Raw genomic sequence first — 18,551 nt, 5'->3', positions numbered from 1 at the left:
ATTACCAAACGGGGCGCTATTTCTTTGAAGCACAAAACAATTTAGGCAACAGGGGTCTTGATCCTCCCCCGCAGCAATGTTATTGAGTTTAGTGGATAAACCATATGGTTAAAGAGAAAATAGCCCTAATGAAAAAAGCATTAATAAACAATGGAATTATTTTTTATTAACTCTGCAATGCTTCCTACTTTGGACTTTTTTCACAACTGCCACCAGTTTGGCACAAAAACAATTACAAGACATATTGACATAGCTAGTTACATACACAAGTGTGTAAGGGGTCGCGTTACACTTACGAAATCTCCATTTTCAAAAAGCAGACCTCACCTGCATTTTACATTGAAAATCAAAAGTGTTTACTTGCTTCAATAGAGTGATCAGGGGCGTGCAACTATAGTTTTCCTTCACAGAAAACACATTAGTGCAACATATACGGCAGAAAATCTATTCATTTTCATCAGATGACAACAGAAGTGCAACGCTATTTGGCTGGCAGCTACACAGGTAAATGAGCTTACAATGAAAAAGCAAGGTATTCTTTTGCAAAAATGATATTTCTAAAGTTGATCATAGAAAGAATGTAGCCAGCTACATTTCCAAAAGTTACATGTGTAATGGAAGCTCAAAATGAGTCTGATACCGTACAGAAATCACAATAAGGAGCACTTTAGATCTGCATTTACAAAACACAGCAAGATATTTCTTATGGGTTCTCTTTTTCCTGTGTGAAAAACACAGAATTCTGCATTAACGCAACCCCTGGTGTAAAATATAAAGGATATTTCATGTTGAAACACTCCTATTAAACACCATTGGTATTCATTAAGTTGATGGGTTATATTCAGGATAATGTTTTACAGCTTTTTTAAATTATATTTTAAAATCTGGCTAAAAAAAACACACAAAGGGCCAGAGACAGACACCTGTGATAATCTGAAGTACCCAAAAAGGCCACTAGATGGCATGTGATAAATTCCATAAATTCCTTGAAAGTTACCAAACTCTGGTAGTTTACTGGTAAATCTGGAAAGTAACAACTTCCCTTTGCAACCCTAGTTAAAACATATGATCCAGCCAAATAAGATGCAGGCAAAGCCACCTCTTCAACTAACCAGATGGCCTGTGTCTACAGTACACAGAGAAGAAGAAAAAAAACTGAGCATTGAAATTGACCTCCTCTGAAAAGCAACAATAGACCATTTTTTCTCTCCCCGTTTAGGGCACTCATAGGGGGAGAAAAACCGCCCACCAGATTCAATCAAAATGTATTTATCCTCAGACACTCTTTGATGCTGGACCCAAATAGAGTCTAGTACGCATTTAATGTGCGACGACAATATGAAAAGCTGGCAGCATTTACAATCCAAATGAGACTGCTTCCCCTTCCACCCCCAGACAACAGACAGACAAGGTAGCAGCACTCAGTCTCCACTTGGCTTGCCACTTTCAGTCTCTCTCTCAGCCCCCAGTCCTCCTCTTCAGAATAAACATACAGCCAGGAACACAACCAGAGCCCTACATTAAGTCCTGAGAACAGGGTGCCGAGGTAACCAAGGCCAGCAGGTGTGCATTCATATGATACACCAATAACAGACAATGGAAGCGAGAGGTGTGGAGAGGGAGCATTACGCTACCCTTGAATCCTAATTTCTAGGACGGACAAAGTGTTATGGAGCTGAGATGGTAACCTGAGTGAGTGTCTTTGTGCCATCATGCCAACTCCATGTCACTCATTGGCATGCCAAACATGGCTTGACAATGAAAGCAAAGAGTTGGCAAGAGCACAAACCAATCTGGGACCAGGCTAGGGGACTGGCTGACCATGGGGAGAGGTTCAGGCCAGGGAGGGGGCCAGGGTGAAGAGGGGGGGCAGTAGTCGGTGAAAGGACCTCTTAGTGTGAGTGAGGGGGTGGATGGTGGAGGCTGAAGGGACCAGGCGTTTAAATGAGGAGAGCGCTACTCCTGTATTCTCTCTCTCTCTTGCTCCCTCTTTCAGCCAGACTGCCTGTTGGAGCCTTGAGCTGAGCTGAGCGGGGGAGGCAGACAAAGGCAGCAGAACAGCACATTGTGTGTCAGACATGAGTGGCTGCTACGATCCCCTTTCCTTGTATAGCCTATCCTCCTTTATGTGTGATTCCAGAGTGGCTCTGTGTGCTTGGCCATCATAGGGAACTGGAATACACAGGTTTCTGAGCCCAGCTCCGTTGAATCAAAAATCTATCTGGGTGTACAGAGGAGGCATTGGCTGGGGGATAGGGCCAAAGTGCCTGGCTGCTTCCATTCAGAGTTCCATTGGGAGGATTATACTGAGGTGGATGGAGATGAATTCAGTGGGGTAGATAGATCTCACATTGTACGTCCCAAATGGCACCCTATTTTAATTTTTTTTTACATTTATTTAACTAGGCAAGTCCGTTAAGAACAAATTCTTATTTACAATGACGGCCTACACCGGCCAAACTCAGATGACGCTGGGCCAATTGTGCGCCGCCATATGGGACTCCCAATCACGGCCGGTTGTGATACAGCCTGGATTTGAACCAGGTTGCCTGTAGTGACGCCTCTAGCACTGAGATGCAGTCTTAGACCACTGCGCCACTTTCCCCATGTAGTGCACAAATATTGACCAGAGCCCTATGAGCACTGGTCAAAAGTAGTGCACTACATTAGGAAATAGCATGACATTTTGAACGGTACCACCTACACATTCATTGAGCTGTGCGTCGGTCCCCTTTCGTCCACCCTTGGCCTTCGACCAATGGTAAATGTCATTACTGGCCTAGTTAACACACTGGTTTAATCTATGCAGCACAGCTTCTTTCTGCCAGTCCTTCTAGGAGAGCAAGGCACTGACAGTACCCTCCTCCTTACCCCTACACTAAGGCGCAGTAAGTCATCATTACTAACCTATATAGGATGTGTAACAGAGAGCACATGGAGTCATTTCATTAGTATTTATTTAACCAGGATAGTCCATTGAGTAACCCTTGCCACTGGTTTCCAGGGTGTAAAGTGAGAATCAAGTGAACAATAAACACTGCATGCTTGACTACACACTAGCTAAGTGTTTCTGACATTTTGGAAGTGGAATGAGCCTTGATTTGTACAAGCACATCCCTCCATTGTGCTTCCAGAGGTGTCACCTGCCTGGGTTATGAGGGAGAGGACAACATTTCAGCCAGAATAGTTCAATGCCCCAGGAGTCACCTGTCCGGAAAGCTCCCTCAGTGTTTGACTCTACCTGTCATTCCCTATTCTCTTTCACCGACACCTTTTCATCTGTGACATTTCACCCACCACCTCCCATCAAAAGACCTCCACAACCACAGACCGAGCTGATTGATGTTTGGCCCAGTTAGCCGACCAGGCCCTATGGCCTCTTCAGTTTAACCCCCTCACAGCCCTAGTTCAAAACCCAGCTAGCCCAGCACAGCTCTGTAGCCTGTGGACCAATCCACTCTGCTGTGTGGATCCAGGTTTCCACTCTGTCTCGTACCACTTTAGGGCTAAAATCATCCACACGCTGCTCTTCTTATTACTGGCTGTAAAGTTCATTATTTAAATGCTCTCCATCTACGCAAAAGTGAAAATGCTTCCATCCACTTTACATGACACTGGCTCCTAGACTGAAATGTTCATTTCCCACTCACATTTCAAACTAAATCATGCAGTATGATGACCATTCAGAAAGCACAGGAAAGCAGCAGACTGAGTACCCATTTGACATGTCCATGATGACGACAATGACTTAAAGAAATCTCTCTCTCGCGGCTGCGTTTAAGGCAGTATGGTCTGAAGAGGGCTTGGCGGGGCCATCTCTGTGTGTCTAGCAGACATTATACAGAGACAGATGGCTGAGTGAGAGGCTGGCATGAAGGCAGCAAAGGGCCTTAGAATTAGCTAGCATGAGACAGCTCGTCTCTTCGCACAGAAAGACAGACACATAATCATCCCTACTTGGGAGAAAACAACTTAGGCTACACCATAGAAATAGAATTCAGGATGTTTCTGTGGTCTACACACGTTCACCCAGATTAATCTTGCTGAAGTAGGGGACACTGACCCCAATTCACATGCTCTGCCTTGTGGGGAACCACAGACTTATGACCATAAACCGAGATGGCAGCTAAAATTAAGGTTTTGACTATGTGATGTAACAAAAGACTTAGCCAACTCGGCCCTAAGCAACGTCAGACATGACATACTGCTTTGTGAGAGCAGAGCGGGTGTCCGTCCCTCCCTGGGCCTGAGAGAGAGCATCTCGTGCATTATGCTCATCTCAATATCTGCAATACTGCTCGTGACAACATTTCACTGAGTCAACCTTTTAATTAAACATGGCACACCAGTCCAGCAGGGCCAGACAACCATTACAATGTTAAATGCCTCCGCCGCACTGCTCGCCTTCAAACTTAAGACAGGGAATTTCCTCCTGCTGCAGGATTTAAAATAGGGCCAATCGCTTTTGCCTGCTCATTTTGAGTGGTCTCTAATACTCACCAAGCAGTCGCCAACCCTGATCCCCCAATGACTCCCAGCTATTTATTCCCTCTCCCCCCCCAACCAAATTTAGATTCTCCTTTTTCATTGGTAGACGTAAGGATAGAGGGAATTGGGGCAGTAGGGTAAACTCACTTCAATACTGAAGTAGCCTCGGTCTACGTAGTCTCCGAGGAAGAGATAGCGCGTGTTGCTGGGCAAGCCACCAACTTCAAACAGCTTCATTAGGTCAAAGAACTGTCCGTGGACATCTCCACACACTGAGGACAAACAAACAACACTGTTAGGGAAGGAAACATAATAGGTTATTATCCTCTAATACAGGAGAGGCATGGTCCTATGACAATAGTTTGACAGTAATTTGGGAGAGTAGCCTCATTCAGTCTATGAAGTAGTAATCTATTCATGTAAAAATGTGAATTACAGGGAATAAATGTAGGTCTATATTAAATCAATATGTTTTCCTCCATTATTTCTCTGTAATACAAAAACATCTTGAATAACCCTGAAGGGAGTCAGAAGAAAAACCCTTCAATAGAAAGATTAAAGTGTCATTCAGAGTCCAGCGTCCCATTGTGACATAGGTACATGGCTCTGAGACCACCATACGAGGGGGAAGCACAGGCCAAACGCGCACCTCTCCACAATTCCAAACCAACGCTGCTCCACATACTCTTCCTCTATTCATCTGGATGTGTTAACATTTGGAGAAATTGCCTGAGCCGTGCTGAGAATTTGAAAGGTATGAAAGTTAAAGGTCCAATATTCTAATCTAGAACACTGCTGTGTGTACACGTTTTGGACTCTGATATGTGCTGAAGCTGGATCAGGACGGTAAGGACAGCTGTGTGAAATAGAGCTCAGAACTATGGCCAGTAAAACGGGTCTACTCCACTCCAATACACCTTCTGTCAACAGATGCATTAAACAGTGGTGTGGCACCAGAGCATACTGCCCAGCCCAGTGCTGTGTTTACTCTGGGCCTGGTTGGGCACTATTCCATGGCACTGACTGTGTCTGTCCATCGGTCTGTCCGTCTGTCTGTGTAAGAGAGAGAGGTGCATGCATCATCCTCACTCAGCATGTCTAGGCCAGAGGAAGTAATCTAGCCTGGTGGAACCAACCTGATCCCTGTGTTCTCACCATTCTATTTCACTTGATACGTGCAGTAAAACAGAATGGAGGAATCAGACTGGTTCCACCAGGCTACGAGAAGGCACTAATGTGTGTACTATTCAAATCCATAGAACGTATATGATGTAACCTAAATCCATAAGACCTGGGGTTTAAAACTAACTTCCTAAACCCGGATGTTGCTTTAGACAAATTCCAAAAGGTCAGGCTTCACAAGCTAAACACAACTAGACCTAATGACAGGCTAAATGTGACTATTTGCATAAGATCCATTTGAAGTAGAGTTAGTGGAGGCTGGGTGAATGACAGCCATAGTAGCAGCAGGTAAGTTCCTCCTCAGATAAAGGGAGGGAATGTACTCAATTATCTTTTTGCGTAAAACATTGAAAGGGTGCTTCAAGTCAACAGCCAGGCACATACACTGAGTGTACAAAACATCAGGAACTCTCCATGCTCTTTCCATGACATAGACTGACCAGGTGAAATCTATGATCCCTTATTGATGTCACCTGTTAAAATCGACTTCACTCAGTGTAGATGAAGACAGGTTAATAAAATATTTTTAAGCCTTGAGACATGGATTGTGTATGTGTGCAATTCAGGTCGCGTGTACACTTGACGCTTGCATCCGACTTCTGTTATCAGAATACGCGGATTGAATTGAAAAGACAGGTCTAGAGGCACAAGTCACTTCGTGGTCTGATTGTGTTCAGATCTGGCTGACCATTTCAGGTGGTCAGGGAGGCATTGTGTAGGGGCCTTCCGAGTAGCGTGGTGGTCTTAGGCACTGCGTCGCAGTGCTAGCTGTGCCACTAGATATTCTGGTTCAAATCCAGGCTCTGTCGCATCCGGCCGCAACCGGGAGACCCATGGGGCGGCGCACAATTGGCCAAGCGTTGTCCGGGTTAGGGGAGGGTTTGGCCGGCAGGGATGTGCTTGTCCCATTTGCACTCTAGCGACTCCTATGGCGGGCCGGGCGCAATGCACGCTGACACGGTCACCAGGTGTATGGTGTTTCCTCCGACACATTGGTGGGGCTGGCTTCTGGGTTAAGCATTGCGGCTTGGCTGGGTTGTGTTTGAGGACACACGGCTCTAAACCGCCGCCTCTCCGGAGTCCGTACGGGAGTTGCAGCGATGAGACAAGACTAACTACCAATTACATAGCACGAAATTGGGGAGAAAAAGTGGTAAAAGTAAAAATAAATAAAAGGGAGGCATTGTGTGCGGATTTCTCCTCAGTCTGGGCGCAATAAGTCCACCGAAAGCGCATACAGTGGGTGATGTCATCAGCACTCCTCCCACAAGACTCCAGAAAACTTGTGTTTTGGGACCGGGAGGCACCTTTTCATTATAACGTTGGAGGAAATACATTCCAAGTGTGTGAGGAAAGTGTTTGCTGGCCTCAAATGCTAGCCAGCAAGCTAAAATTTTGAAAAAAATAGAGTTATGTTAACCCGTTTTCAATCCCTTTAGCGTTGATTGCTAGCTAGCTACAGAGGTTAGCTACTGCCATCAGTTGTGGTGTTTTCATATTTTTCCTATTCCACTGTTTGTAGAATGCATATTGCACTGGAAAAGGTAATACGGACACAATGTGGACACATTTAAATGTAGGTGTAGATGCATTAGGCGTTTGGAATTCCATGATCAGAACTCTATGATCAGAATTCTAAAGCTGCATGAACAGTGAAGTCTAGACACGCCTCAGAGTGAATGGGCAAGACAAAAGATTTAAGTGCCTTTGAACGGGGTATGGTAGTAGGTGCCAGACGCAAAGGTTTGAGTGTGTCAAGAACTGCAAAGCCGCTGGGTTTTTCACACGCAACAGTTTCCCCATGTGTATCAAGAACAGTGCACCCCTTAAAGGACATCCAGCCAACTTGACACAACTGTGGGAAGCATTGGAGTCAAGATGGGCCAGCATCCTTGTTGAACTCTTGACACCTTGTAGCCCATGCTCCAATGAATTAAGGCTGTTCTGAGGGCAAAATGGGGTGAAACTCAATATTAGGAAGGTGTTCCTAATGTTTTGTACACTCAGTGTACAGTAACAAAAAAGGTGACCAAGTTCCTTCTCTCCAACCTAATGCGTGTCTGAGTTTATATCGGAGGAGTTGTGCAGTAGAAACATTTCTGTCTCAAACAGATCAATAAAGTACTCTACTTCTCTTACCTGTGATGGGTGCCTCTACCTCCAGCATGCATTTCTCCTGTCGCAGAATGTTGGCTCCGTCGTTGATGATCCGGAGGGCCACTTCCTCCTCCAGCCGGCCCTCCTTCACCAGGTGGGTTCGGAGGGTCTCTGGGTTGGGCTTGCCATCCTCAAACAGCTCCTTCATAGACAGACGCTGCTGTGGAGGGTATGGCACAGCTGGACAGGGGAACAGAGGGCCAAACAGGTATTATGGATGAGTACCAAAAGGCATTACTATTTAGTACACTGCTTTTGACCAGGGCTTTGGTCATAAGTAGTGTACTACATAGGCTAAAGAATTCCATTTGGGATGGGACCCTGGTCAAAAGTAGTGCACTATAGGGAATAGTGTGCAATTTGGGGTGCAACCTAGATCCACTTGCATTTAGATTCAATACCTAAATGAGTGCAGCAATCTACAATGCATTATGTCCACTATTAGTGTACTACATATTGTATGTGGTTTGCCAGCACAAATGAACAATCTAGTCTTTAAGTTAGCCTAGAGAAATAGAATGAGAACCCAGATCTTAGGCAATGAAACAATATTAAGCCATCCAGTAACAATTTCAAACAAACTGATGGGAAGTGTTTCCCCATCTGCTTCCAGTGTCCACCCAGTCAATATACTAGTGCAGCGGACGGCAGCATCCCTGGTAGGCTAGTTAACCACTGTATCAAATGTCATTCCCACTGAGGTGTTATCAGGAGAGGTAGACATTTAGAGAGTGATGAACTTATGGTCACAAGAGGACTCTTATTGATGTAGAGGCTACGCTATAATAATGCAGCCATGCAAGGTCTCAGACGAAGAGCACCAATCCATCCCGGCTCACCTCACATGAACCGCCTAGCCTGGTCACTAATCTGTTCTACAGTCTCACAATCCCTTACAGAGTGCAAAAGGTTTCCATGGCATAAGACATTTGATAATGTTTTAGCTACTAGACTCTGTTGTCAAATGAAAAATAAAATGTTCCTCTTTTTTGTTCAGAAACTAGGCTAAATTGTGTAGCAAGTAGCTACGCAGGCAAGCAATTAGAAAATATGACAATTGTTGTTTTTAGTTCTAGGTTATAATATGGACATGGTGTGGAATGGATGGGCTGGCAGTTGGATTACATGGGGCAACAACCTCCAATCGTTAAACAGGAAAGGACTGTTCCAATGCAAATCAGCAGACAGACTGATAGGATGAGGCATTTACCATCTGAATAATGAGGCAGGCCATATCCAGTTTGGCAGGTAGGGACTAGCCTTCCCTCTGTCCTGGTTTGAAAGATTAGGTAAATTGACCTACAACCTTTCACAGAGCTACACAGTAAGTGTCTTCTACTACAAGAACACTGGTCTTTGTTTTCTAAAGAAGCCCAGCAATGACAAACTAATCAAACTGTCATTAAAAAAAAACATCCATATCATGGTCACTTCAGATCACAGGTGTCAAACTCATTCCACGGTGGGCCAAGAGTGTGCGGGTTTTCGCTCCTCCCTTGTACTTGATCGATGAATATAAGGCACTACTTAGTAAGGAACTGCCCACACCTGTTTGTCTAGAGCTTAATTGAAAGGAAGAACCCAAAACCCCCAGACAATAGGACCTCCATTGAAAAAGTTTGATGCCTGAGAAGAGTCTCCACATGGCTCTGCTTATAACACTTTACAGAACATCAAGGATGATCATGAAAGCGACATAAACCAAAGGCTGGAATATGAGTGAGCTCTAATTAGCTTGTGTGTGGGTGTGTTTAATCAGCTCGATGGCACCTGACTGTGCAGAGGAACAGAGGTAGCCTAATGCATTATAACCTACTACAATTCATCTCAGGCTTCCAGGAGGTTGACGCTGGTCTGGAGAGATGAGTGGGGAGGTTGACTTGTGCAATGTGCCGGCAGCAGAATCAATTGAAAATATTTTCTGTCTGAGACAAACACCGTTTGTCATGCTGAAACAAATGTCCATGCTTCTTTTCTTCACCAGCATCATTGACATCATTGAGGGATGTTAACGTTAACAGTTAATCGGTTAGCTGCCGGAAATACATTTGACATGTTATGCTTATCAGTCTAAAGGTTAATTTGCATAATTTAGTGGAATTAAATTGACACGTGCATTTTTAGGTAGCCGCTACGCATCTTGTTTAAATCACATGCACACAGCATATAAAGCTACGTTTGAGGAGCGGAATATTACCTGTCGGACAGCGCAAAAGCTGCAGCTCCTGGAGTGAAGTGTTCTTATAAGCCAAATCACTGTGCAACAATTCAAAATGCAATCGCGAGTTTATGGCCACGATTAAAAAGAGGATTCCAGCTTTCTATGGCAACATTTTTATTTCTCAACTACTAATTGAAAGGTGTCCTCCATTAGAGTGCATAGGCAAAACGGTAGGACTATAAGTTTGTCAGCACCTTGTAATCTAAACTGGAGGCAGTATGCATTTTGAAAACATATAGCCTCCTTTATCGTTTGAAACCTGAATGTTTTAGTTCATATTATGAGGCATGTCTTAAAGTAGCCTAGCCAAAATCCAACTATAAAAAACAACCTTAATATCGAACCCTGGAGGGAATTATTTTAAAGACGAAGTATTCGGTTGCAATTGTAATATTGTATAGGCTACCAAGGGTGGCCAACCATCCTCCAAGAGAGCCTTAAAGGGGGTGTTGTATTTAGAGACAGGCTTGAATATGAAAGACAATAGGCAGTGTAGTCTACATTCTTTTCTGATTCTCTATGGTAAAAAAAACTGTTCTGTTTAACTAGTTAAAAAGGTTAAATAAATAAATCTAGGCTAAAAAAATACAATAAATAAAACAAATGTTCCTTGCGTATCCCTTGCGTACAATCAGGGTTGCAAAAGGTCTGAATTTGGGAAACTTTAACTTAAAATCATCAAAAAAAGTTAGCTTATTTTTTATTTAACTAGGCAAGTCAGTTAAGAACAGATTCTTATTTACAACGACAGCCTAGGAACAGTGGGTTAACTGCCTTGTTCAGGGGCAGAACGACAGATTTCTACCTTGTCAGCTCAGGGATTCGATCTAGCAACCTTTTGGTTACTGGCCCAATGCTCTAACCACTAGGCTACCTGCCGCCCCAAAAGTGAACCTTTGTTGTGGGATACACAAGGCAATTCTAGGTCTTGTGGCATATTTTGGTTAAAATATCCCCAATTCAATGGAATTGCAACCCTCTACATGCACAGTGCACTTCCATCACATGTGCAGATGATTCTCAAGATCTTGCACACCAATGAGATGCTATTGAGCCCATACTACTACAGTCTGAGCCAAAGACTACATGCTTTCTGGTAAGTTTTGATTACAATACTGGGTGGGATGAATATGTTTTAGGACATACACGATTTTTTGTTAACTAGTAAACAGTAGCCTACAGCAAAGTGTGTTTAAATCAGTTCTAACTTGTTAACCATTTCTGCTAGTTAGTGTTTGCTACCATATGGGTTCAAACTTGCTTGAGCCTGCTAACTGAGGAGTGTTAATTCACCCGTTTCCATATATGTTTCATTTTAAAACATGCATCTTACAAAAGGAGTTGTTTAATCTAACTGTTTAACAATTTATCTGTTCATGGAATTGTATTTGTGTTTTTTTTTACTCATTTCTTTCTAATCTTAACAGGAAAATGCCACGGGCACCATCTGATGTGTGGAGACATTTTACTGCAGCTAATGTAGAAGGAAAAGCAGTTTACATTTGCAAATACTGTCCAGAATCATATGTGAAGGACGCAACAAAGATGCAGAATCATCTGGCCAAGTGCATAAAGTTCCCTCAGCGCTCACAACAAGCAACCTCTGACAAAAGTCCCTCTACTTCTATTCGAGGTGAAAATGATGAATCAGACACCTTATCGACAGCAACAGCTCATGGTCCTCCTGAAATCAGACTTTTTTTTGACTCAATGGAGGAACGTAGTCAGAGAAATGCTGATGAATGTCTTGCTCGAGCTGTGTATGCAACTGGTTCACCTCTGATGCTCACAGGCAATGTGTATTTGAAGAGATTTCTGAATGTTCTTCGCCCAGCATACACCCCTCCAACCAGACATGCTTTCTCTACTCATTTTCTGGATGCAGAGTTCAAGTGAAGGTCAAGGAAATCATAGAGGAAGCAGACTGTATTGCAATCATCTCTGATGGGTGGTCAAATGTTCGTGGAATAATTAGGAATAATTAACTACATCATCTCCACCCCTCAACCAGTATTCTACAAGAGCACAGACACAAGGGACAACAGACACACTGGTCTCTACATTCCAGATGAGCTTAAAACAGTCATCAATGACCTTGGACCACAGAAGGTATTTGCACTGGTGACAGACAATGCTGTGAACATGAAGGCTGCTTGGTCTAAATGGAGGAGTCCTACCCTCACATCACACCCATTGGCTGCGCTGCTCATGCATTGAATCTGCTCCTCAAGGACATCATGGCACTGAAAACAATGGATACACCACAAGAGAGCCAAGGAAATGGTTAGGTATGTGAGTGGTCATTAAGTTATAGCAGCAATCTACCTCACCAAGCAAAGTGAGAAGAATAAGAGCACCACATTGAAGCTGCCCAGCCACACCCATTAGGATGGTGTTGTCATCATGTTTGACAGTCTCTTAGAGGGGAAGGAGTCTCTCCAAGACATGGCCATATCACAGTCTGCCAATATGGACAGCCCCATCAAGTGTCCTCCTGGATGATGTATTTTGGGAGAGAGTGGTAAGCAGCCTCAACCTCCTAAAACCTATTGCAGCAGCCATTGCACAGATTGAGGGAGACAATACCATACTGTCTGATGTTCAGACTCTGCTTGCAGATGTAAGAGAAGAAATCTGTTCTGCCCAGGCCACGTCTCTATTGTTCCAAGCAGAGGAAACTGCAGTTCTGAAATGCATCAAAAAGCGTGAAGACTTCTGCCTGAAGCCCATACACGCCACAGCGTACATGTTGGACCCCAAGTATGCTGGTAACAGCATCCTGTCTGGTGCAGAGAACAAGGCCTATGGTGTCATCACTACCGTGTCTCGCCACCTTGGCCTGGATGAGGGCAAGGTTCTTGGCAGTCTGGCGAAGTACACTTCCAAGCAAGGGCTTTGGGATGGAGATGCAATATGGCAGTCGGGCCAACATATCTCATCAGCCACCTGGTGGAAGGGACTTTGTGGATCTGAGGCTCTTTCCCGTTGCCTCCATCATCCTCCAAATCCCACCAACATCAGCCGCCTCAGAGCGCAACTGGTCCTTGCTTGGGAACACACACACACACACACACACACACACACCAAAGCACGCAACAGGCTGACCAATACAAGGGTTGAAAAATTGGTTGCCATCCGGGCAAATTTGAGGCTTTTTGAGCCTGACAACGAGCCGTCCTCAACGAGGTTGGAAAGTGACAGTTAAGATGAGTCCTCAGAGTCTGATGATCAAGAGGTGGACATTGAGGGGGTCCAGGGATAAGACATGGAACCCTGAGAGGAAGACAACTAAAGCTTTAGTTTCTAGACTATCATTTTACAGATGTATGTTGAAAACGTTTTTGGGAGATGCAATGGATCATTCAATATTCCCTTTTGTTGTTCAGTAAATCGTCCCATGTGAAGAGTCAACTAATTTAATTTAAGTTCAATTCATAACTAAATTGTTTATTTTTTTTTCTATTGGAAGGATTTAATCCTTTGTAATTATGTCTACTTATGATAAGGTAAAATGTTTATTTTTCTCTCTCCATATGATATGGTAAATATATCCAATGCAAAAAACAACTACATTTAAATGGTATTAATATGCATATTCTTCAGGATATATAAACTGTATATATCCTGGTATACAGTTCATACCAGGATATAATTTTCAATACCGTTAAATTACACATTGCGGGAGCTGCGTGGTACCCCATATATTCCCACAGAAAGTTTCCACCTCTGAATATTCCCCAAAATGTGCAACCCTACATAAAATATAAAAATTGTGTTAAACTTATTTTTTGTACAAGTGACTTCAGCTTTTGGAACAACAAAACAAATATGTCCTACTTGTCCAAAGGACAAGTGGTTAAAAAAGTTGTGTCTAGCCCTGTTTTCGTAAACATTATTTATTTGTCCAGAAGCCAAAGGCACAATCATAGTCATAATAACAACATATTGTAGTTGCTCCATCTTTAGACCCCCCCCCCCCCCCCCCAATTATAAGTTTCAACCTGAGATTTTCATTGGTCACACAAGGAACCACTTGCATCAGGAGCCCTTTTAAGAATGTTTTACATTGGCTGCTTCATTACAGGAGTTGCATGTTCATGGCTGTGAGATGATAGGCTTGCTATTTTTGCATTTTTCAATTAAGCTCTTAATGAAAAACTTGTGTTCAGTGTATGATGCTCTGTTGGTCACATCATTTTACTGTTTGGAACAAATTTTACCGTTTGTTAACCGGTTAATGAGAGTCGGTTAGTTGACCGAAATGTGTATCCTTATTTTGGAGCAACCATCAGTCAAACGCAAGTCCAACCTATTCACGCACTACTTATGACCAGAACCTTATACTCTGCAGCCTTGTTTTGGTGTGCAGCACAGAACAAGTGTGGCACAGGCTGAAAACGTGATGGGCTTGCATAGGATCGGACGGCCAGTCTGCAGTAGGATTGCTACAGCAGCACACACAGTGAACTCCAACTCACCCTATGATCAGGACAAGCTGTCATGCTCTGACAAGTGTGGTATAAATAAACGTAAGCGCTCCTGGGCCTACGAGGCAGGACGCGAAAGGAACTGTAAGCTGGGTACGAGCGTTAAGAAGAGATTAGGGAAAAGCCTCTATTAGCCTATTATTACAGGGTCAGAGTCTGTTTATTTGGTAGCCTAGCAAGCTAGCCCCACTGGAGGCAAGATCCTGGCCCCAAGGATCCAACAAAATATGGATGGATGGATACTCAGTGAGGGGCAAAGGCAGGCAGTGGCGACCATATGTCAAGGGCTAGGCCTACTGGCCAGATATAGGGATCAACACCATCTCAGTGAAACTGACTGGAGCAAGGCAGTTGGATCACACGTCGCATAGATCAGTCATGTATTCTAGGGTCACCCGCGCATGATCTCAGTCTGCAGTAGTGGTGAAAGTCAAACTGCTACTGGTCAGGAGGACCAGGACTTTGGAAACAAAATGATAGGCATACACTAGGCTTGGGCAATATACAGTTTATACCAGGATATAATTTTCAATACCGTTAAATTACACATTGCGGGAGCTGCGTGGTGCACTACTGCTTATAACTATAAGACTTCGAAGATGTCAAATAAATGATATCCAGCTCAGGGTTCCAGCTATGCATTTGGTTTGTTAACTTGCTAACTAAGTGGTTAGATGTCAAGATCAAGCTTCTTGGTTACAGCAGAGACATTCAATCCCCTCCTGGATCAAGATCCCTGTTGCCCAAATTGTTATGTGAGTAAAAAAATAAATACATATTTTGTATTTGGGGGAAGGGGCTATAGCGCCCCTACTGTGCACTTCCGGTAATACCATATACCCGGTATGGTACAGAAACTGTATGACAGTATAAAAATCTTGACACCCCACAACCCTAACAGTACACTGTAAATTAATATTTCCTTCAGATTAATTTACTAATTAGCATGAATGTTCAATAGCCTCTGCTTCATAACAAATGAGTCTTGAATCTAATGAAGTAGGCTTACATCTTAACCAAACAAACAATATTTATTTAATTCTCAGTGTTTCCCCTAGGATTTCTTTTCAGCCGCAGCGGCAGTTGGGGGGGATTGGATCTTCCTGTGGAATATGAATACATCTACAAGAGCAACAAAAAAGTATTGTGGTAGCAATGATTTAGCAGCCGCGGTGCACCGCTGCTAAATGCATATAGTGGAAACACTGAATTCTGATAAACTTGTTTCAGATTTGGTCTGTCTATTATATAATCAAATACTCACAAAAGGGGGCAATGGCACACTGAATGATTAGGCTACAGAATCAGGGCAGTGGATGTGGCCCAGGGTGCTGTGGGAAGGTCCCTCCCATCCAAATTGCCCTAATCACTGAATGCCTGTACCAAATGAATTAATTACAGAGTTGTGGTCATCTCTGGCACTTAGTCAGTGACATCACATGCTCTGCACTGCACAGGACCCAACTGGGCTGCTCCCGTTCAGACAAGAACACCTGCCAAGGCTACACTCAGTTTTTAATTACCCATACCAAACGATTGATTTGAGGCTCCCCATAATTCACACAAATGAAGTGGAGTGCGAAATATGAACTCACCAATAAAGAAAGAATTATGAATCTCTCTTTTCCATCTGGGCTACAATTGTGATACAAGTAGAGCACTTGCACAACATCCCATCTCTTCAATAATGTAGGCTATCCAAAGTATCAGTTTCAGTAACTTTTAAGTCATATCTAGCAGTGAGTGAGATCAATCGTGTGGATAGTACCACCAGCAGAGGAGTAGCAGTATCATCCTACTCACCAGGTCTCTCCTGAGCCCTGGTACAGTTAAACTGCCAGGTTGGGACCACCACTGCTTCTGGCTGGCTGTACGAACAACAAACCGATTTTTCTTCCACTCTTCCTCCCGCCCGCTACTCTCTCACACCCTGTGGTAGCTAGACCATGTTGTACACGTCACTGGGGAGATTCTTTCCGCAATTAACTCACCCTCTCCCTACTAGCAGACATGCATACAAATTGCAATCCCCTGCCAGAGCATTCTCTTGCTGCAGACCCAGCACTCTCCCCGAATGGGTCGGCAGCGCTGGGTTGATAGAGGGGGTCTCCCTGGGAGCTGGCTCGGGTTCGGCTGAAGAGACCGGTTCAGGCCAGGCTGTGCTAACGAGGTTCTGCCTGCCCAGGGAGCCACAACAGCAGAGTGCAGGAATCCCCCTTGCCAGACTAATCACAGAAATAGCAAACCTCTCACAGCACACTCTCCCTCAGTCACGCTTGTGTGACACACTGCACCCAGTCACTCAATTCCTCATGATGAGAAATTACAGGCCTATCTAGACCGCCCCACTGAAACCTGCCTAATGATGACACCATGCATCACATTCCTTGACCACAGACTCAGTCAGTAGACATGGGAGAAAGTGTCTGTCTGCAACCACAAAACTATGTCCAGGTGATTTAGAGTAGTTTCTTAAACTTTGGGTCGGGACCCAAAGTTGGCCCTGTGAATGTGAGAGGTGGGTCACAAGTTATGAGAATACATTTATAATCACACACCATTTATTATTAATTTGGGTCGTTGGAAGACAATTTAGGTCACAGGACGACAGTCAATTTCACATTTTGGGTCTCGATCTGAAAAAGTTTAAATAACCCTGATTTAGAGCCAACGTCACAGGGGCCCCCTGAGTCCTGATTCACTGAGTCCTGGTCACAGCCAAGCTTCATGGCAGGGCTGCTATAAACCTGGTCCTAAAAATTACCACCACAAGTGTAAACCCATCACAGAGTAATTGGTGACTGTCACAAAAACAAGCATTTTGTTTTTTGGATTAGGACCTCTACATCCCTGGTTATACACATTAGAAAAGCTAGTTAGCTAGACAATTTATGACAAACTAACTTTTTTGATTGCGAGTAACATTAATTGTCTCTCTGTCCATTCTGTATATGTCGTGCCTGTTGACTACCTAACGTTAACTAGCCAACTGTCTAACCCATGGACCGTTAAATTGAAGTCTAACTAGCTAGCTCCTGCAAAATCAACTCACCTTTTACGAGCCGCTCAGTTGTAGATTGTTTTTCTCCGGCTTTCTCTTTGTCTTTTCCAGACATGATTGTTTCGCCTTGCCTCAAAACTCAGGACCAAGCTCGATGACCTAGCTAGCTAGCTAGCTTCTAGCACTAGCTAGCTGCTTTCACTGTTTTGACGTTATGTTGAGACTGAAGAGAGACTGGCTTTATTTCCGAAAAGACTGATTTGATTAGCTACAGTAGCTAGCTAGCTATGCTCGATTGCTAACGAGCTAGCTAGCTAGTCCGTGTCAAAATGTCACAAACTGAAGTGGACCATCAACACCGGGACTGCTTGTTCCGCGTATTAAAAGTCTTTAATATTTTGTGGAAAATCCGATTTTCCACTTTAAGAGTTTAAGATTAAACTAGCTAACTAACTGTTAGCTGGCTAACTAACGTTAACGTTAGATGTCTATCAGATTGACAAATCACTAGCTATCAAGCCATTTGAACGTTATTCAGACATCTCATCAAATGGCTTGGATTACTTAGATTTTATGAATGAGTAGCTAATCTATCGCTTTCAAATCTGCGTTTCCTCGTGGTTATTGAGCCCTGTTCCAGGTATAACTAGCGTTCTGATCGTAACCCAACGGATTAAACTCTAGCTAATCTGACAGCCCACACAGACAGGGCGCGTTCGAGCAGACCATTTTTGTCAAATCGATGCGCCTTCTTCTTTAAATTTGTGTTGGCTGATCGCAATCGAGAAGTGCTTACACCGCCACCTACTGTACTGGCGTGTGATGCCGGTCACGACCTGCCTATTAATTAATTGATTTTGTCTTGCCTTGTTTCCGCCTACTGTTCGGGAGTATGAATTCATTACACTTTGTGACACAAAAAGGGAAGGGCAAAAGGACGGACAAAAGGGAAGAAAATTGGCCTACCAACTAACCCTACATCCATTATAACCTCACCACTATGCCACTACTTGGC

General features: G+C 43.7%; 1 protein-coding gene across 4 annotated transcripts in view; it reads right to left on the bottom strand.

Moving 5' to 3' along the window:
• Window positions 1–18,291, bottom strand: part of LOC106580517 (serine/threonine-protein phosphatase 2B catalytic subunit gamma isoform) — a 42,332-nt gene extending 24,041 nt beyond the window's left edge. For 2 of the 4 annotated variants that reach the window (XM_014161675.3, XM_014161678.3), the window contains exons 1-3: window positions 17,588–18,291; window positions 7,810–8,007; window positions 4,636–4,760 (exon numbers count right to left, since the gene is read on the bottom strand). In XM_014161675.3, the coding sequence (XP_014017150.1) occupies window positions 4,636–4,760; window positions 7,810–8,007; window positions 17,588–17,651 (387 nt within the window). In that variant the 5' untranslated portion in view covers window positions 17,652–18,291. The remainder of the gene's footprint in view (window positions 1–4,635; window positions 4,761–7,809; window positions 8,008–17,587) is intronic. The other 2 variants (XM_014161676.3, XM_014161679.3) reach the window with 1 other exon arrangement.
• Window positions 18,292–18,551: the final 260 nt, after the last annotated feature.

The sequence above is a fragment of the Salmo salar genome, chromosome 20 (assembly GCF_965601325.2).
Source record: "Salmo salar chromosome 20, fSalSal1, whole genome shotgun sequence".
In the NCBI taxonomy this organism is placed as follows: domain Eukaryota; kingdom Metazoa; phylum Chordata; class Actinopteri; order Salmoniformes; family Salmonidae; genus Salmo; species Salmo salar.
The sequence above is the reverse complement of the archived record's forward strand: the minus strand, read 5'-3'. Positions and strand labels throughout refer to the sequence as shown.